General features: G+C 37.1%; 2 protein-coding genes across 9 annotated transcripts in view; one reads left to right on the forward strand and one right to left on the reverse strand.

The window, feature by feature from the left end:
• Positions 1-3,250: 3,250 nt before the first annotated feature.
• LOC149829511 (Tetratricopeptide repeat (TPR)-like superfamily protein) lies at positions 3,251-5,428 on the reverse strand. Its single transcript, XM_090016219.1, has one exon. It carries the CDS (start codon positions 5,426-5,428, stop codon positions 3,584-3,586), a length of 1,845 nt encoding a protein of 614 aa, XP_089872345.1. The 3' UTR covers positions 3,251-3,583.
• Positions 5,429-10,207: 4,779 nt separating this feature from the next.
• The window catches only part of LOC149829512 (serine/threonine-protein kinase PBL34-like), a 42,237-nt gene continuing 30,522 nt past the window's right edge, over positions 10,208-21,922 (forward strand). For 2 of the 8 annotated variants that reach the window (XM_090015993.1, XM_090015997.1), the window contains exons 1-4: positions 10,208-11,081; positions 11,647-11,984; positions 12,088-12,223; positions 16,099-16,235. In XM_090015993.1, coding sequence (XP_089872119.1) covers positions 10,895-11,081; positions 11,647-11,984; positions 12,088-12,223; positions 16,099-16,235 — 798 coding nt within the window. In that variant the 5' untranslated portion in view covers positions 10,208-10,894. Of the gene's footprint in view, positions 11,082-11,646; positions 11,985-12,087; positions 12,224-16,095; positions 16,236-21,922 lie in introns of all 8 variants that reach the window. The other 6 variants (XM_090015995.1, XM_090015999.1, XM_090015992.1 and 3 more) reach the window with 5 other exon arrangements.

Raw genomic sequence — 21,922 nt, forward strand, 5'->3', positions numbered from 1 at the left:
TCAAAAGAATTTTGTAAAAACAAGAAGATTTATAAATGAATTTTTTCAAATCTTTCAAAAGAAATTTTGATAAATTGCATCCATACGTCATTTAGACTTAGGTTGTATCATGCATGAGCCCATAAGGTCACATGCCCAGTCAGTTGAAACTTTCAAAATATATCAAAACATCTTTTTTAAAGTATTTTCAACAATTCCAGACATGCATCGTGTTTTCAATAAACTTTTTTTTCAAATCATATCACATGTGTATTTGATTCTTTCTGCATTCTAGGATTTAGAATAATATCTTATTTTATTTAGAATTTTTATTTAGAATTTTTATTTTATGAATGCATGGGAGAAAGGCTTATTTCAGGCTAAATATCTTTCAATTTTCAGATATTGTTGGATAAATTCCAAAAGGCCTATATTTTTCTACTGACATATTTACTGATTTCACGGGAAAGCTCAAGACTTTATTTTCTTTATTTTTTCTTTTTCTTTTTTTATTTTATTATTCAATTCTTCAATATAAATTGTAATCAAATACTAAAAATAGTGAAAATTTACTTTTCTGCATAGATAGATTGTATAAGCATATAGTTTATTTTCTCAATATTAATTGCTATATATGGTTTGTCATGCATATGCATTTTTCAACTCCACAATGGTGAAACACGAACGGCACGTGCACCTTCTTTTAAAAAATTAATAGAATTTGTATTTATGGTCATAGTCAGAATACAAATGAAATGCAAGCTTTATTAATCCCTTTTAAGTTACAAAAGCCTAAGCACTTAGGTTATTTTTCAAAATCATTGCATATTTCCAAAGATTTTCAAGTATTTTTTTTCAAAACCTTCCTCTTAGGATTTAAATGAGATATATTTAAAATATATTTATAGCCATAATTATGGATATATATGGTGAATTTATTTCATCTGAATTTTATAAGGCACAAAAACCCCTTTTCATCAAAAGAATTTTGTAAAAACAAGAAGATTTATAAATGAATTTTTTCAAATCTTTCAAAAGAAATTTTGATAAATTGCATCCATACGTCATTTAGACTTAGGTTGTATCATGCATGAGCCCATAAGGTCACATGCCCAGTCAGTTGAAACTTTCAAAATATATCAAAACATCTTTTTTAAAGTATTTTCAACAATTCCAGACATGCATCGTGTTTTCAATAAACTTTTTTTTCAAATCATATCACATGTGTATTTGATTCTTTCTGCATTCTAGGATTTAGAATAATATCTTAGACATTTAAACAAAACAAGGCATACAGTTCAATCTTTGGTTCGATTACCTCTGGTTAAGGCGCCTAAGAATTGTTGAACCTCGTACCGACGGGCGAGACCCCTCTCTCAATTTTCCCATATTTTTTAAAACGAAGGCGAGTTTTCTAAAAATCTTTTTCAAAAGGTCAGTTGACTTGCAAAAGTAAAATTTTGTATGATAACAATACTTGAATTTTTTTTATCAGATTTGGGTGTGGAGACCCTCAAAACAAATCCGACCGTGTAAGGAACCAGATTATAGGTTGGAATGGCAATGGATTCAATCTGGTTTAGATATCTGACTGACCAATTGCCATTTAGTCATATGGTATGTTTCATACCCCATTAACTAAATGAACCTCATTCAATTTTTACATCCAAAGCCAAATCTGATTAGGTCATAGCATTTTATGTTGAATTCAGTAATACTTATCGCATATATATTTTATGCGAACTTAGTATGGCCTTTCTCATAGAATATATGTGGACCTCCTCATCCACACATAAAATATATGCAAACTTCCTCGTCCTTGAAAATATTGGTTACTTTTTGCCTATATTTTATGAGGTTCACAAAAAAAATCATGCACATATTTTTTTGTTAGAGGGTGTGATACAGTCGAAAATTGTTCATCATATCAAAGCGGTTTTTTTGGCATTAGAAAGCTAAGGCATTGATTTTTCTGCCCTTTTTATTATTTTTTTGGATTTCAAACACAAGTGACAAAAAAATAACATAGAATAACTGAGTTTGGCACAACCGTGCATGTTCATCTTCATTTTTTTGTAACATTGTCAGAGATGTATCTTAGCACTCGTTCGTTTTTTTCAACGATTTAGATGTTGAAAAGATATTTCTGTTTTGTTTCTTTATTTTTGTGTATTTTCATAATCCTTCGTTTTTTTAAGTTGAAAGGTCCTCTGTATGATAGACTTGTTCAGTTGTTCAAGTCTGCAGAGCATACTTCTATTTTGGTTTTGAAACTCAAAAACAGAAACCTTAGAGGGGTTTTCAGTTATAACTCAAAACAGAAAAGTTACAGGCATGTATCTCAGCTTTTCAATGACTATAAAAACACAAGTTTTCGATATTTGCTTAAGAACAGAGACTTATGCAGAAGACAATCACATATTTGAGAAAAAAATCGCATATACTTAAGAAGTTCGTATGTGCAAAGGGTAAAAAAAACTTTTGAAAACCAGATATTTGTTATTTTGGACATGGGTAGAATAGTGGAAATTGTGGGGCATTTCAGAAAATGCATCAAGATTAATCACCAAATGGACATTTGATCTCATGTTTGCATGAACTTGGTCATTATTTGATTCAACTTGGCTCTTTTTGGAGAGCAAGCAACATGAATAGGTCATTCTTCTCACACATACCTGAGACAGAGGTAAGGCATACTTGAATGGTAGACACTGATGAGACACAGCAGATCAAAGTGAGGACAATGCCTAGAGTCAGTGTTGAAGAGGAATCCTGGCATTCACGAGGACAACAGTCTGGATTAAAGCGTTTAAACTGTGGTAACATGTTTCTCATAATCCTTGGTAGGATTATTCAAAACCACATGAAAATGCTCCAGTTATTTAGCCAATATATTCTGCATAAGCACTTGCTGTCTAGGAGTTGAACCATATGGCTGGATAGTTATTATAATATCCTCCAGCTCGCCTATCAGAAATAGCTTATACTACCTAGCCAATCATTTTACTTAAGCATAACTTCAATGCCAGCCTCAATCTTCTCATGGTTATATCTCTAAAGCCAGTATTTGATACCATGCCCCAGTAATATCTATCTGAGCTTGAGAAGCAAGGTGGTAGAAGATCACGAATTACTGCAAGTTGCCATCATGCTCAGCTCTTGCATAGTATCACTGGATGACTAACAACAGAAAACATTTGCAGACTTAATGCCCAATTGGCCTGGATTGAACCCACTAATACTCAAATCTTGTCCAAGGTTGAGATTTTCCATTTTCATGTCTTCATGGCTACATACACTGCCACAAAGAATTTTTCCTTCATGTACCAATACTTGCTCTGGAAAGTTTTATCATTGATTCATTCTTTTTGTTGATCAAGTTGTAGCAATGCAGGAACCCTGCCAATCTTAACCGTCGCATTTTAGTTTCTCATATCTCCAGAGACAGACAAGCAAAAAACACAGAACAGGGGATGCAATCAAGACTTCTTACAAAATCATCCGCCGGAAATATGCTCACTGGAGCATGCCTGGCATCATATTGTTGCAGATCAATTGAGCCTATTCGATAACATTAGGTTGTTTGCAATTGCAGTCACCACTATCACCAATAATCCATGCAAGAACATGACCCACTCTTAAAATGGTGAAACCTGTTCCTGTCCCTTACAATTATTTCCCTATTAAAAACCTTAGAAATAAGCTTAGAGACATCATGACAATCATTACAGACTCTAAGATTCTTCACAATCCTTATGGGCACACCCTCTTCCAAACTAATAAATCCAAAGGCTATAGCCAACCTTTCACTATGTCTGCACAATGCATCGTGCTTCTCTTCTTCCTCAATATCAAAGAGCACTTCATGTGTGTCTGGCACATGCCCCTCTAACTGTAGCCTGTTGGAAATCTCCTCCAACTTCATCTCAATCTCCAAGTATTTAGGGTGTGATTTGTCTCCCACAAAGAACTCATGAACAACTCCATCTACCTCAATCACACTACAGCCAGGAACCTTTCTCAGACCTTTTGTCTTCATCAGTTCCCTCACATTGCCAACTCCATCCCAGTTGTTGGATGATGCATATGTATTGGACAAAAGCACATAGGCTCCATCATTCCTTGATTCCAGCTCCACAATCTTTCTCAGTGCATACTCTGCCATGTCTGCTCTTCTGTAGAGCCTACAAGCATTGAGTAGTGCACCCCACACACCAACATGAGGTGTCACAGGCATGCTGTTTATGAAATCAATGGCCTGATCCAAGTGCCCAGCTCGACCAAGTATATCAACCATGCATCCATAATGTTCTGGTATGGGCTCTAAGCCGTATGTATGGATTATCGAATCGAAATGCATCTTCCCCTTCTCTACCAACCCAGATACACTACATGCACGCAGAACAGCAACAAAAGTGATCTCATTAGGCACAATCCCAATCCCTTGCATAGAATCAAACAGCTCAAGACATTCCCTCCCAAGACCATGCATAGCAAGGCCAGCCATCATTGTAGTCCAAGTCAAGACATTCTTCTCACTCAACTTGTTAAAAACTTCCATGGCTCGCATTATATCCCCACACTTCGCGTACATGTCTATCAAGGCAGTCCCAAGATTGACATTCAACCTCAACCTGTTCTTCTCAATGTAAACATGAACCCACTTGCCCTGATCCAAAGCACCGAGATGTGCACACGCTGACAGGACCGGCACCATCGTCGCTTCATTAGCTTTCACCCCAGCCATCTGCATCTCATGGAACATACTCAACGCAGCAGCAGAGCATCCACCCTGTGCATACCCCGTGATCATGGCGTTCCACGCCACGACATCCCTCTGGGGCATATGATCAAACAAATTCCTCGCATAATCCAATTCTCCAGCTTTTGCCCATGCCCCAACCATCGCCGTCCAAGCAACAACATCTGGTTGAAGACTTTTCACAAACAGTTGGTGCGCACCATCGACGCGGCCAAACGCTGAGTACATGTGGATCAATGCCGATTCGACATGGCTATCGGACTCGAACCCACGTAAGAAAGCAGCACAATGGACCGACTCTCCGATTTCTAGAGAGAGAAACTGAGTGCAGGAGCGGACCAAGAAGGTGAAGGTGAAGTTGTCGGGCTGGAGGGGTTGGTGGAGGATGTGACTGAACAGGATCAAACCTTGCTCGGGCTCGTGGCTCTTGGAATAGGCCCTGATCATGGTGTTGAACGTGAAAATTGTTGGGTTCTCGGAATGTTGGAGGATCGAACGGCCGTAGTTCAGGTCGGATGGGTCGGAGACGGCAGAGAAGGAGATGAGCTTGGCGACGAAACGAGGGTGGTGAATGAGGCCGCTGGTGATCATCTGAGCGTGGATCTGCTTCAGTTCGGCCATGGAAGTGCAGGAATCGAGAAATGAGACGGTGGGGTATTTCGTTAGCGACCTCAATGCGTTCAGCATATCGCTTCCACAAAGAGAGAGAGATAATTATCGAAGCTTCTTGCTTACACGGAGAAGCTCGCTTTCCCGGAAGCTCAGCTCGCTTCTCAAGCGTAAACTCGATTCTCGCTTTACTAACGTTTCCCTCTTGCTTCTTGTCACTTCTTACTTTTTTCATATTAAAAATAATAATATTTTTTGTAACAAGTTTACAAGTTGGTTATATGGTTTTATGTTGTGTTCATGTCATTTTTTATCATGCTGGTATTGTTTTTTGTACTTCTTTTTCATTTTTTCATGTGATTACATAATCGCTTCACTATTTTTGTGGCATATGAAAGGTCCGCAGCACATTACACTTTATGTACAAGACTATATTATCACTTATTGCCTTTGATTTGTGATTTAAATAATATTCTATAATATTTATAAATAAACAAGCTACACATTTATAAACTTTAATAGTTTAAATATCAACCATATTTGATGCATTGCTGTTGAAAAAAATGAATCATATAATTTATAAATAAGTTGGGTTGTGCCTAAGCTATCAATTTTTATCAATATTAGAATATTATCAGAGATTATATTGTGAACTTGGTGAGACTACTTCATTTAGGTGCAAATAATGTCATAAAACATAATAAATATGTGTTTGATATATATATATATATATATATATATATATATATATATATATATATATATATATATATATATATATATCCTTGTGTCCTTATTTTAAAATTTGTCTAGAACTTGTATCCTGTGTCCAAATCTCGTATCTGTATCCGGCTGTGTCTTTGTGACATAGGACATAGGTCTAGATCTTAAGTAATTATAATTTTTTTGGCCAACTCATGCCTTTCTTCTTATGGTGTTACTTTTCCACATGGTCAAGAAACATGAAAAAAATCGACTGTGCTGAAAATAACGTGATTTTAATATCATGAATTAGTATAATTTATTAGTAATTGTTTTTTTTTAGTTTTTACTTTGCATTTGTGCCCACACTAGGTTAGAATCCTGGCTCCACCCCTGAGTAGAATGGTCTTTGTAACGGATAATTAAGAGAAGTTATGGAATTAACTAACTTGGTGTCATTTCCTTAACCCAAGCAAAAACTTTGGTGGGAACTTAAAAACATCCAAACTTTTGTTGTGCACATGAATTAGACCAAAAAAGTTTGGTGGTTATTTAAAAATTTCTCTAAGAATTATGAAAAAATGATCGTATGTACGGCAAAAATGATGTATTTCTAAAAATTGCCCACAATTTATCAAATTTGTCGAATAGACAATACCGCAAGTTCTCAATTTTTTATGGATACTTTTAACCCCCGCAAATGTGAATTTTTAATTTTTGTGAGTCATGATGCTAAAATAATATACCCACAAAACTTGTTAATAAAATTGCATTGGAAGTTGTGATATTCCAAAAAAAATTGCAAAATTTTAAAAAATTTGCAAAACTCGTGAAGAGTTCCGCGCGATCACCTACAAAAATTATAAAATTTACGAAAGTTAAATAATTGTGAAATTGCGGACGAGTGTCACAAAGCATGTTGCAAAAATCCATTTAAGTATTGTGAAAGTTTATACTTGCAAAATTTTGAACGAGTATCGCATGAAGTATAGCAAAATCCTAAAATATTTGTGAAAGTCTAATATTATGAAATTGCAACAAGTATCGCATATCGTGTTGCGAAAATAGCTTTAAGTGTTGTGAAAGTCTGTAATTTATAAAATTTTGAAAGAGTATCGTACAATGTATTACGAAATTATAAAAAATTATGAAAGTCCGATATTGCAAAATTTCTTATTCACATCGCATGGGTATTACAAATTCATTTTTTTCTTGCGAATTTCCATACGAGCATAGTATAAAAGCAAAGCTAAGGTTTTATAGAAACTAAGGTTTTTGTGGTCTACAACCAATGAAAAAGTATAGTCATTTTTTTATGGCCAAGCATAAAAAAAAAAAAGATCATCGACACTTCATTAGCAAAAAATCATCAACAGTGAGTTTTTCCGGCAAGTGCATCTTATGGTATGGGTGACATAGAAAACCAAAAGTCTGCACGTTACCATCTGAAAACTTGTTCTCATTATGATGTAGAATCAATGGGGGACCTTCGCTCTTACAAACTATGATAGCTAGATAGATGTGTTGTTCGATGATGAAGTAGAATAGATAGTATACTATATTTTCTTCTCATCAACATAAAGTTGACGTATCTCATAGTCAACGTTCGATCACATGGTTTGGGAAGGATATAAAAAATCAAGAGAACAACATAGATTATAGAATCAATGATGATATACTATGTTTTTTCCCTATCAAAGATGTGATGATATGCAACATTCATGAGGCCCTAGAGATGAATGTACCTCTGCACATACTCTATTTTCTCCCCATCAAAGAGGGGGTAAGAAACAATATTCTTGTGAAAAAATGAAATTTACACAATGAATGAGTGACTTCATTTTATTAAAAAATGGGATGAATACAATGCATTACCATTCATTCATTTTGTAAAATAATGCAATGATATGTGTTGATTTATGCAACATATGATAGATTTGTTTATTAGAATCAATTGTATATAATGTATATATAACAGGGAATGAACGTGTATTTGTAATTGGTGATTTTTTGCACCATGAAGGAATTTTGCAAGGTATGTGCAATTTTTTTTTCATTCTTTTTAAATCAGAAAGGAAGTTTGTAACGTACGTGCAAAATTTTATCCATTTTTTTTAAATTAGAAAGAAATTTTGCAAGGTACGTGTGAAATTCCCAACTTTGCATAGTCAAAAATCTGCATAGGCACCCACCTTTATAGTAAAAGATCCACATAGTCATCCACATAAATTTAAAATTTTATATGCAATTTTTCACATTCATAGTCAATACATAATACTGTGTCCACATTCATAGTCTAAAATTTGCATAGTCATCCATATAAAATTTGTTTATTATTTATTATGTCAAAATTACAAAGTCCTTATTGTATACACAACCATAAGCAAACAATACCTATGAGTGCCCAGAGCTATTGTAAGCTCTCATCACCATCTGGTACCTCATTATTCGATGTCGTCTCTACATTCACAACCACAAGTGCATCCCCCAACTTAGACGAATCATCAACTTTCATTGCTGCAAGCTCAACCCGCTTTTTCTTCCACTCACGGATGATCTTTTTTTCACATTTGTGTAACTTTATCATTCAATGCCTAACTGTATTACATGGTCCTGAAAAAGGTTACTCAATAAATATGCAAGAAATATCACATATTTTAGATATAACTTACTGTGGTTTTGTTCAAAAATTTCAAATTTTAGTTAATTGGAAAGATAACACAATACTTAACAACTTTGTTGTTTTGAGTTTTCTCAAACTCAGACAAATGAGGGTCCAAAAACCCTTTCAAAATTGATAAATTGTCTCTTGGTTGGACCATAGTGGCTTGTTTGTTTAGTTCGATAAATTTATCATATTTTGGTCATCGCAGATCCAAAAATTATGTTCTCAGATCCATTAGAAAGGTATGCTTGTTGTGCATATTTTTTGTGTTTGCACCAACTGTTGAAACAAAGTACTTATGATACTAATAACAGATCGTTTGAGTCAAGTTCGGACTCAATTGTTAAAACATTAAGCTTCCGCACATGAAGATCCATTGGGATCTCGGATTGTGGATCGGCTTCATCGCCGACTTCGCACCATTAACCTTGAACAAACTTATAAAAGATACGGTAATTTTTAAAAATTATCTATAATTCGGTGTTTGAGCAGTCCAATGCCAACTTTCTATATTAAATTACGGGGTTTACTCTCTCTCTTTTTAAGTTTAAAGAGATAATAACTCTTAATTTATGGATAATGCTTTTTATCTTTAAGTCCTATTTTACTTTCTCATATGTGCGTGATATGGTAAAATTTTAAACAATTTGAAATTTTATTTAGAAAAACATTTGCATTTAAGCTTTGCATCAACTTTAAAAAGTTTGTAAAACAAAATATTTTTGTGTACTAATGCCCATATTGGTTCGTTTATCAGTGGTACAGATCAATATATATATATATATATATATATATATATATATATATATATTAAGTCAAGATAAAAACATATATAAGACAGTAATGCATTATTTCTGAAACAAGTGATACTGAAAATCGGTCAAAACAGCTTAAGTCCAACGACTAATCATGATATCAATTGAGGAAATGGAAATGCAAGAGAGAGAGAGAGAGAGAGAGAGAGAGAGAGAGAGAGAGAGACCTAATACCAGTCAATGAGGCACTAGAGCCCATCGAGAGAGAGAGAAAGAAAGAGAGGTGGTGGAGGGGAGGGGTTAGGTTGCGTGCGGATGCCATTGTCGATGAAATGAAAAAGATTAAATAATTTGGTTAGTTAAAATTTCCAGATGGTAAAATTTGTATTTAACTATCAACATCAAAGTTTAAAAATGCATGTAATAGTAAAGAAATGGCATTGAGAGAGAGAAAGAGAGAGGTCCCCATTCCCCAGACTCCAACGGCAATTTTTAAATGCTGAAAAACGGATAGAAATAAATATGGAACAAAAGAAAAAGAGAAACGTATAAAAATAATTAAAAGAAGGGATAAAACGTAGTCTGTTTAAAAGAAGTAAAGAAAGTTGGGGGAAGAGCAGGTGTCCACTCTGCCCGCCGGGCCAGGTCCCCGGTGCGACCCGATCTGCTAATTCTCCCCCACCCGCCCGACCTCCTGCCCGTAACTCTTTCTCTCTCTCTCTCTGTGATTTTTTTGGTGGAGCCTTTATTGGTAGTGTAAGCTCCGGAATGGAAGAAGGCTTGAAGGATGACGCTGTGGGGTCTCCTGGCAGCTAAACCCATCTGCCCGGATGGTCCTTCCCCTTCACCGCCCCACCTTCTCCGGGCAGCTTCACCCCAAACCCCACTCCTCTCTCTCTCTCTCTCTCCGTAACTCACTGACCTCTTGAAGAGTTCCGAGTCGCACTACTATTCTACTTCTATTCGGTGATTGGGAAAAGTGGGGAGAAGACAAAGAGTGAGGGTCTAGTGTAGGAGAGAGAAAAGGGTCTTGTTTTTCCTCTTATTCGGAAAATCTTCTCCGATTTATTGGGTCTGCTGTCTCTCCCTTTTTCTGCTTATTTTTTCTCTCTTCTTTCTGGATTGAGCAATTCGAAACACGGATTTGGAGAATTAGCCTCTCTCTCTGTTTTGGTGGATTTGACTTATAGATTGAAGGTGGTGTTTTGGGGAGATTTAGGGGCTTAAGGGTTCTAGATGCATTTTTGCTTGCCGTAATTAGTGAGCTGTTTGCGTGGTTTATTCGTAGGGGGGATGGGGATTCTTTTCTTTGCCCTTTTTGAGGGTTTTCTATTTGTGGGTGAATGTGGGTCATGAGGAGGTTGTGAAGGACAGTTCTGTAGAATGATAGTGCTGCTGTTTTAGCACTGGGATTGGGAAGGGATGGGTCTGGGGCCTGGGGCTGTGCAGGTGGAGGCGTGGGAGCAGATGGGTAAGTCAAGAGGAAGGAAGGAGAAGAATGGTGTGGAAGATCCTGGATGCTGGAATTTTAACATTAAGTTCATTGGTAGTTGCATTTCTTCTAGATCTAAGGTGGATAACTCTCTAAGCAGCACCAGCACCTATTATGGTAACCCATCCTTTTCCCATTTTCTCTTTGCTCTCCCTTTCTCATGAGTTACATGTGAAATTATGTCTTTCTTTGTATGATTAATTGGTGGGATTTAGTAATTTGCAAGATCAGTGGGTTTTGACAAGTCCCATGGGGATGGAATAGTTCTGTTTTGTTAGTTAAATCATTTTGGTTATGCGATCGAGTTTCCTAAGAGTGAAATATTTGTCTGCATATGTCTTATCCATGAAAGACGGAGGGTCAAGGAGGCATTTCTCAGGAACTAAAGTTTTCTATTTGTGTACATTTTCTGAAGTTAGGAATTAAGAAAGGAGAAACTTGCTTTGTTTCATTGAGCGTCTCTTGATATGTACTTTGATTTGAGAGACTAGAATAATGTAGATATTACTGACTATTAATTACTAGGAAGTCAGTCTTTGTGCAAATACTAAATAGAGCTATTGAAGCTTGACTGCTTGGATTCTTGATAATGATTCTATTTTTAGGGGTATTGGTGACCCATCTTTTGAGTTCAGAGGCTGAATGTTTTTTCTTCTCTTCTTTTTGTGTTTGAAATTATCAGCAGAAAGTAAATCAACCAATGATGGTAGTAGAGACCAACCTACGGCACCTGCTGTCTCCTCCACAACCACCAGTAATCCAGAAAGTAATCCACCAACACCCAAAATTGGCGAGGAACTCAAAGTTGCTTCACAGCTTAGGAAGTTTGCCTTTAACTGTCTCAAAACAGCAACAAGGAATTTTCGACCAGAAAGTTTACTCGGTGAAGGAGGATTTGGTTGTGTCTTTAAGGGATGGATTGAAGAGAATGGAACTGCACCGATGAAGCCAGGCACTGGTCTTACAATTGCTGTTAAGACACTCAACCTTGATGGGCTTCAGGGGCATAAAGAGTGGCTGGTAATTGTTGTTTGTTTACTTAGTAATATTGAACTTTGGACATGTGATTTAAACACTGTGATTTATGAATTATGTGAAATGAAATTCTTTGTTTATTTTGCAGGCTGAGGTAAACTTTTTAGGTGACTTAATCCATCCTAATTTGGTTAAGCTAATTGGGTACTGTATCGAAGATGATCATAGGTTGCTAGTGTATGAGTTTATGCCCAGAGGAAGCTTGGAAAATCATCTTTTCAGAAGTATGTTACTCCCCCTTTCTGGTCTCTAGGAACATATTACAATTCTTCATGCAAATTTGTTAGCAGGTTTTTGTCCATGAAACAGACAACCTATTTCATGGAACCTAAGTTTTGTTTTGACCAACTGCATCTATATTTCACAATAGATCAGGAAATGGCTTATAGCTAATACCTAACAATGAACTTTCATCATTGTCAGATATGGATCTGTATTTAATGTAATTGACAAAGGAAAATTCTCTATTCAAGAGGATGGATTTCAGTTTCACAAACTAAACATGCCATATCTGTTAGACCGCTGATATAATAAGTTTGAGTTTTGGCCTTTGGGGAATCCTTGTAGAGTATAACTGCTGACCTACAAATAATTCCTGTTATTTTTCTCCCCAAGCACTTCTAACATTGTCTCAAAAGTTGTAGATTCTCGATTCACCAGGATGGCTTTCAGTTTCACAAACTAAACATACCATATCTATTAGACTGTTGATATAGGAAGTTTGACTTTTGGCCTTTTGGGCAATTCTATTAGAGTATAACTGCTGAACATTGAACATTGTTTTTCTCCCTAAGAACTTGAACATTGTCTCAAGAGTTGTAGAATACATATGAATTTTGTAGAATATGAGCTTCATAATGAAGCATCCTGCAAGTTTTCAGGACTTGAGTCAGTGTTGTTGTTGGTGATCATAATGATGAGGATGGTGTTGCTGGAAATGTTAGCTTCTCTTCCACTATGAGAAGATATCTTTTTTTCCCTGCATTTGTGTAAACATACCTTTGTTGACAGAGGTTGGTCCGTTGGATGGATTCCTCCAGCATTTATATATGTTTGGCTGCAGGTTGTGGTGTGCAGACTCAGACTCTACACTGGTTGATTGCTTATACACGTGGACTGGATACAGATATATTGTGGTAATTTCCATTGATATTGAAGTCAAATATTAGGAAATGGCTTAAACAATGTGATTTGTCTAGGCACTGGGAGGAGTCACGGGGGACTCTTGTCCAGTTTTGTATGTGATTCAGTTAAGATTGGCTGTTAACTCAGCTATGTGCATAGTCTATGTTAGAATGTGTAAAAGAAAAAGTGAGTGATCTCATAATCATTGATATGATACCATGGCTATAAGTCCTCTAATATTCATGCAGCATTTTAAACAAGTCTACTGTTGTAAATAAACTATATGCATATTTGAAATTATAAGCTATGTGCAATGTGTTCCAGTCTGTTGAAGCCTGAAATTGAAGAAAATTTTCAGGAAAGGGAATCTCTGGAGCAGATTTTCTCACTTAGGCTTTTAGCTAAAGTGAGATTACTTAGAGATGGCAAGCAAGACATATGGTGAACTTTGTAATCCAAGAAATAATCTTGCTTTTATTACCAAGTTGGGTTCAGAGTAAAGTCACTTCCTAATGCATTTATTGTTAGGTTCATCACTTTGAGCTTGGGTATTCTGATGATTGATAATGTGGAGTATAGCTACATTTGGCAATCAACTGAAAGCTTACAAAATTTGGCTTGGAGGTGCTTTGTCGGCAAAATAGTACTTTGATGGTGTTTGCATTTTTTTCCATATAAGATGTTTAGGAATTTTAGATAAATGTGGGATCTGAACTATGGAGCAGTTGGATGTGTGCCAGCCTGAGTCCTGGCATGGGGAATTTGATGGATGATTGGCTCCATCGATAGACTTGAAATTCAAAATTCTCTCTAGAAGGAGGACCATCATGAAACTGTGAAAAACTATAAATGCAAGGTGTTCTAAAGTGGTTTTCAGTTTTTTTTGGAAGTGGTAATGTAGCCAAGTTATAGTGTGTACAGGCAGAAATTTAAACTGGTTGGGCTTCAGATTGTTTGGCTAAAACAAGCGACCATTAAGTTGTGAGACATGTTAAAATAGCAGTTTGTGTACAAATATATGCATGTGGATCATGGTACTCTGAGGGTTTGATGCTATTCAAATATGGCCAAGGATCTTGGAACAGTGTGGATCACTAATAGAACTTATCTGTTCAGGAACTCTATCTTGTGTCATCCATTTCTGATGTGTGTAACTTTCATATAATTGAAAGAAGACAATGTCTTGTAAGTCTTTTTTGGTGGTTTTTTGGAGTTAACTTTCTTTGGGGCTATCAAAGTTGTTGCACCATTGGTTCTTTCAGATAATCTGATCAAGAGTGAGGATTTTGAAAACTTTAAAAGGTTGGCATGACCGTATTTATGAATTATGATAGATAAATTTATCTAGCAAACAATAAAATAACTGTTACCATAAGCTTTCAAGGGGCAGGCCACTAGGCTTCTCCAACATATTGAGTACCATGAATTGGGAAGCATGTAGAAACTAGCTTGGTTTGAGATGAAATTTAAACCTGAGCTGTTTTTTATGCTAGAGCAGCTATGATGTCTTAGGAGTGGATGTCCTGAAGATTTTGGATGCTAAAGCAGGATGTGGATGCATCACATGGGCATAATTTCGTATGGCTCCTTTGTGTGATCTTGCAATGGAAAGATCTTGCACAAAATTAAGAGGAAAAATCATGAACTTTTGTCAAAATTGCTGGACACCTTGATGGAGTATGTATGAGATAAATTAAGTGCTTGTGTTTTATTTTATTACAAAAATGAGCTAGTAGGGGAACCTTACTTCCATCTCAGTCTCACTCTTGAATTTTGCCTCCTATATGGAACTATTTAAAACTTTGTGGCGTTCAAGGGTATAAATTGAATGCATCTGCTATGCTTCATGAATTTAGTAGATATTCCCTATATTGGTCTTGGCTTAACAAGGCAATTTCCTGCATGTTATAGGATTTTCTGTAAAGCTCAGAAAAAAAAATGTCAGCATTTAAAAAAACTTAAAAACAGCACAAAAGATATGGAAGAATAGATTTGGACCATTTGGTTAATATTTTTTTTGGAAGTGTTAAAAAAGTAGAACATTTTTTAAATATAAAAAAGTAAAGACATAATGAAAACATATTTAAATTATTGAAAAACAAAGGTAAATAATAAATATTGTGGTATTTTTAAATGGGGAAATATTATGGCATTTTTTTCCTTTTAAATATTTATTATAAAAGCAATATAAAGTAGATCAATCTAGGAGAAGTATCAGGAATTTCATTTTAGGGAACACTTGGGAGGACCAACCCGTCATTCCCTTCATGTTGCAACTTTTCTAGTTCATATCCTTTTCTGTGTATATGAAGTGTTAGTGTTGGTGCTGTTTGTTGTCCTTGCCTTGGCATCTTTAGATTCTTGTGGGAAAGCCTTTTGATGATTTGTCTAGTTTTACCTTAGATTTTATCTTCTGTTCAGAACAACTTTAGCAGAACTGTGAACAACTTTCCTCTAGTGAGTGCTTGAAACAACCATTCATTGTCTTTATGTTGCATCCTTTCTGAGTACATATTTGTTTTATATGACTTGCTATCATTGAAGCTGTAACTGGAGTTAGTTCAGGTGTCATCACCCATATTTTTGCCCTGTCATAATTCTTTGTGGTAAAGCTTTTTGTTGATTTAGTATTTATCCTTGGATAGGAAAATTATGTGTTAAATATCAACAAAATATATGGTGATAGTGAAGAACGACTGACTAGATTTTCAGTTTTTTGTTTTCATTTTTTTTTCTCTCCATGTCGCATCAATATCTTAACTTATAATTCTTCATTTCTGTCATGGATGATCAAGAAACAAAAATGTTTGTCTTTGGATATAGTGATTATCATTATTAATGTACTTATATCATGAATATCTTGACTCTGTTCCTCTTTTCTCCCCTTCTTGGTTAGGTTATGTGATACTTTTTGTCCCTCTTTACTGTAAGAGACTTTAATGTATTTTGGTAACAACCACTTCCCATGTAGAAGGGTCTCTGCCACTTTCATGGAATATCAGAATGAAAATTGCCCTTGGTGCTGCAAAAGGCCTTGCTTTTCTTCATGAAGAAGCTGAAAGGCCAGTCATCTACCGGGACTTCAAAACATCTAACATCCTGTTAGATGCGGTATGTCTATATCCAAACGACTGTCTAGGATTTGATTCTATTGTTTTGTTTAATATTGACTCATTTAGTAAATGTGATTGCAATATGGACTTGATGGTGACTCGGAGTCTTGGACTAGGCTATGAATCATTTTTTTTGTTCGGAACATAATAGAGTTTAGAGTCTACATTTAGTCGATCTTTGTTTTGTTTGCTGCAGCTTTTACACATTAGATTCTCTTTCTTTTTTTAGTTAGCATCTTTAAAGCGTAAATTGTCATTCAGGCTTAACAATGGTTCAAGGTGATTGTAGTATAGAGTGTAAGGACATTATGGAACTTTGATTTTTTTGGTCTTGACTCTCTTGGTTTTATCTCAGTATGTTAAATATTTAACAGTATATTTTTGGGCGTATCTTTTTTGTCTTTTCCCATGTTATGTAAAATATACAAACTATAGTTTATGTATGAGCAGTGATACGCTGATTCTAGAAATGTATAAAAGTCAAGAAAAACATCATTGTTCAACCTTGCGTGTATGGTCAAGGAGCAGTGAAAGGCCATTCACAATAAAGTTGAGGTGACTTTAAAAAAGTACACTAAGCTTTACGGGTTACAAGAGATGGACCAACGGAGGGCTGACTTGGGAGCTGCATCAGATGACTTGCAACTGTAGTTGGCAGTTGATAAAACTGAAAACCAAGAACTACGAGCAACTCTGGAGGCTAAAGAGCATGTAATCCTGACAAGGGATGAGCTTTTGTCAACCCAGAAGCACCTCTTAGATACGCAAGAGCAAATGATCCAAGAGCTACGCGCATGGTTGTATGCATTGCAGCATCCCCAAGAGTCCCAGCCCCTCTATGACATGACACCATTTGATTCATGATTTGTTTAGAAACCTGCAATATATTTATTTTTGTGTATAATTTTGTATAAAAACCTGGAATATATTTACTCTTGATTTATAAATGTTGATGTATGTATAACATGCTTTTATTTATGGGCCTGAAGGGGACACTGAGGAGGGCCACAGCTATTAGTCGTGCACTTGAGTAGGTACGCGTCTATTAGTTGCGGCCCTCCTTTACAAAACCCATCAGTCTGTGACTAATAGGTACACGTCTATTAGTTGTGAACCTCCTTTGAGAAACCCATTAGTCTGCGACTAAGTAGATACGGACCTCCTCAGGTATGCATCTATTAGTTGTGAACTATGTCACACGGACTCGGCTAAGGAGGTGCCGCACCCGAGTCGACACGCCCCGACACGGGTGCGGACTCGGGTGCGGCTTCGGACTCGGCCCGGACTCGGTCAACGCCGAGTCGGACTCGGTCAACGCCGAGTCGGACTCGGTCAACGCCGAGTCGGACTCGGTCAACGCCGAGTCGGACTCGGTCAACGCCGAGTCGGACTCGGTCAACGAGTCGAGGCCGAGTCCGTCTACATTTTGGACTCGGTCAACTTTGACCGAGTCCAAAAATGTCCATTTTGATTTTTAAATTACATTTTGGATCCGGGTCGGATCGGGTTCGGACCCGACCCAGATCCAAATTTCTTTTGCAGCCGAACCCTAAAAGGGGTTTATCGACAGGGGGAGGGGCCCTCTCGATTTTGCCTCTCCCCCTCAGCCCCTGCAGCTTTCTCCTACACCCACGCTGGCGATCCAGACTCCGACGACGGTACGCACAAGCAACCACCGTCTCCCCCTCTGTCAACACTCAATAGGTATGTCGATCGACCCTCCCTTTGCTCGTAGCCTCCCTCCTTGCACCCTCTGCTCGCAGAAGAGGGGCTCGGCCCCTCTCTGTGCCTCCTATTCACAGAGGAGGGGCTTGGCCCCTCCTCGTTTCGCTTATGTCAGGCAGGCCCCTCCCCCCGTACCCTCTGCTCGCAGAAGAGGGGCTCGCCCCCCCTTCATGCACCCTCTGCTCGCAGAAGAGGGACTCGGCCCCTCCTTGTGCCTCCGATTCATAGAGGAGGGGCTCAACCCCTCCTCGTTTCCCTTTTATGGCAGGGGTAAGAAATAGGAGTGGGGGAAGGAGGGGGCTCGGCTGACAGGCCGATCCTTGCCCTGCCGAACAACAGGGGAAATGAGGAGGGGCCGAGCCCCTCCTCGTTTCCCCTGCTGCCTTTGGCTTTTTGGCAAGGGCGAAGCCCCTGGCACAGATAAGTTTCAGCAGGGGCTTGCCCTGCCCCTCCTTTTTGCGTTAGATAGGGGGTAGGCCCCCTATCTCGAACCTGGTTTGCAGAGGAGGGCCTGGTTTGAACCTGATTTGCACAGGGGGAACGAACCTGGAGCTCCTATTACTATTATTTTGTAGTGTTTATTAACTTTATTTTATTTACTTATTTTCTTTTCAGTTTTCACTTTTCAGATATAATGGCGAGTTCTAGCGGGAGTGTCAATACATTTGGTTCAAGTTCTAACCCTGAATTAGAAGTTTCTCAACCACTTTGGAGGCTTGTGACAAAAGGGGTAAAAGCTAGTAGTGGTGGTGGTGGGAATGTGCAATTTCATTATAATCTATGTAAGACTGTTTTCACATGTTCTTATACGCGTGTGAAAGCACATCTTTTGCATATTCGTGGTCAAGGAATTAGGGCATGTTCTGGGGTTGACAAAGACATGTTAAAGCAATTAAAAAAAGAACAAGAGGAAGCTGAAAAGAAGAAAATTGCAGAGATGAGAAGCGATTCGATTAATTTGTTTTTTCCTACTGCTAGTGATATACAAGAAGAACTTTTAAAGAAAAGAAAGATGGAAAGCAATAAAACAATACAAGCATCATTCAAAAACATGGCAAGAGCAGAAATTGATAAAAAGATTGGTCGATTCTTTTACTCAAGCTCAATTCCTTTTAATGTAGCTAGAAGTCCATACTGGAAAGATATGATTACATCTTTGGCTAATTGCAATTTGAGTGGTTATGTGCCTCCTAGTTCAGAAAAACTAAGAACAGTCATTCTTGCAGAGGAAAAAATAGAATTGAAGACTTGTTAAAGACCCAAAAATTTGCATGGAAACGACATGGAGTGTCAATTGCTTCTGATGGGTGGACTGATATACAAAGGCGACCACTGATAAACTTCATTGCTTAGTCACTTAATGGGTCAATCTTTTTAAAGACTGTTGATGTATCTGGAGAGTATAAAGATGCTGAATATTTAAAGAGATTATTTGTCGAAGTGATAAAAGAAGTGGGTGAAGAAAGTGTGGTGCAAATCATTACTGACAATGCTCCAGTTTGCAGTCGTGCAAGAATGAATTTGGCAAGTGAAGTACATATTCACATATTTTTTGGACTCCTTTTCAGCACACCGTTTAAATTTGGCACTGAAGAGTATATGCAATCCATCAAAAGATGATGCACATGCACATGAAATGTGCTTATGGATTGAGAAAATAGAGCATGATGTTCAAAATATTAGAAATTTTGTTGTAAACCATCATCATGCCCTTTCTATATTTAATAGGCATTCTGATCTCAAGTTACTGAAAGTTGCTGAAACTCGTTTTGCTTCTCTCATTGTTATGATAAAAAGAATTAAGCAACTCAAGAATGCATTGATGATGATGGTGCTGATCAAGATTGAGATTTTTATCGTACTGAAGATGATGTCAAGGCTCTATCAAAAAATGCATCTATGATGATTTTTGGTGGGATAAAATTACATATTTTGTTGAATTTACAGAGTCTATTTGGGAAATGTTGAGAGAAGTTGACAGAGATGTACCCATGCTTCACAGAATTTATGAAATGTGGGACAATATGATTGAAAAAGTTCAAAGTGTCATTTTTAAACATGAGAAGATTCAAAATTTTACAATCATGTACATTCAGTTTTAGTGAGAAGATGGGATAAAAGCAATACACCTTTGCATTGCATGACACACTCTCTCAATCCAAAATACTACGCAAAAAAATGGTTGACAGCAGGTGTTGGTCATGTTTCTCCAAATGAAGATCCTGAGATATCAAGAAATAGAATGATATATTTGGGAAGACTTTTTAATGATCCTCACATGTTTAAGGTTGTAAATAGTGAGTTTGACAAGTTTTCTACTAGGAGATTTGATTCTTTAGCAACACTTGTGGCAAGGGACGAGGAAGATCCCCTTAATTGGTGGGCAACATATGGATCAGAGACACCAAATCTGCAATGTCTTGCAATGAAGTTGTTATTTCAACCTGCTACAACATCTTGTTGTGAAAGAAATTGGAGTACTGTTAAATATGTATATGTAAATGAATATATTTCTGTACTGTATTGTACCACTTGTACAGCATACTGTACTGTATTGTACTACTGTACTGTATTGTACTGTATTGTACAACATATTGTACTGTATTGTACTACTGTACTGTATTGTACTGTATTGTACAACATACTGTATTGTACCACTCGTACAACATATAAATATCAATGGAAAGGGGAGAAGACATTACGCCCAACATTTTTTTTTCTCTCTTCCCTCTTACCTCTCTCTCTATCTCTTGCTACAATAGTAAGGTGACTCCCACATCTGATTTCTCACATTGTATCAGAGCCAAGGGCGTGGTAATCACGATCATCTGGAAGGCCCCTAAGGACCTTGACGTGCGTTTTTGGGCGTTCTCAAGGAAAGTGTTTCATCTTTTCTCTGTTGTTTCTCCGTTGAATCACTATATTTCGACGTCGTTTCTTCATTTCCTCATATCGTGCATCTTTTTCCTTCTTACATATTCTGTTATCCCCAATTTTATCAACCCTAATTTCTGTTTTCCCCAAATTTGGGAACCCTCATTTCTCAAAAGTGCCTCTTTTCTCAAACTTCTTGTGATTTCTTATCTATTTCTTGCAATATAGTTGATAAATCGTACATTCTGCACGATTAACTAAAAAATCGTGATTTCCAAAACTCAAAAATTTCTGTCCGTACGGTTCTGTCCGTACAACCTACGAATTTCTGTCGTGCTGTTTGATTCATCTTTGATCTTCTTCCTTATGGATTCTAAAATCAGCCCCGGATTTCTTTCTCAACTTGTTTCTCACAAATTAACTCATGATAACTACTTACTTTGGAAACGCCAAATTCTGCCGTTTATCCGAAGTCATGGTCTTTCCGGGCATCTGGATGGGGGATCACCCGCCCCACCTATGACTATTACGCAAGAGGTAACTGGTAATGATGGGAAGGTGAGTTGCATTGCTATTCCAAATCCTGCGTATGATGTTTGGTTTCAGAAGGACCAATCTGTGGTTGCCTATTTGACTGCCACGTTATCTGATCGTATATTACAAACTATCTCTGACCATTTTACTGCTGCAGAACTATGGAGACATCTTGCTCACTCTTATTCACAAGTTTCTGAATCACGTGCACTTCAACTGAAATGGCAGTTCCAATCTATGCGAAAGGGAACTAAGACCATTACTGAATTTCTAGGGGATATCAAAATTATCATTGATCAGTTGGCCGCTATTGGATATCCTGTTTCTGACAGAGATGTTGTTCAACAGGTATTGGGAAGCCTTGGGCCCCAATATCGTATGTTTTGCACTGCATTACAGGTTGCCTCTACACTTCCATGCTTTGAGGATTTACAGGCCAAACTCCTACAGTATGAAGTTAGTTTGACTCAAGATCATCTTATTGATGATCCTCATCCTGTCATGTTTACATCTGGGTCTACCTCATTTCGTCCACCTGCTGCTCATATGGGC

Source organism: Nuphar pumila, chromosome 8 (assembly GCF_984573655.1).
Source record: "Nuphar pumila chromosome 8, dmNupPumi1.hap1.1, whole genome shotgun sequence".
NCBI classification, from domain to species: Eukaryota; Viridiplantae; Streptophyta; class Magnoliopsida; order Nymphaeales; family Nymphaeaceae; genus Nuphar; species Nuphar pumila.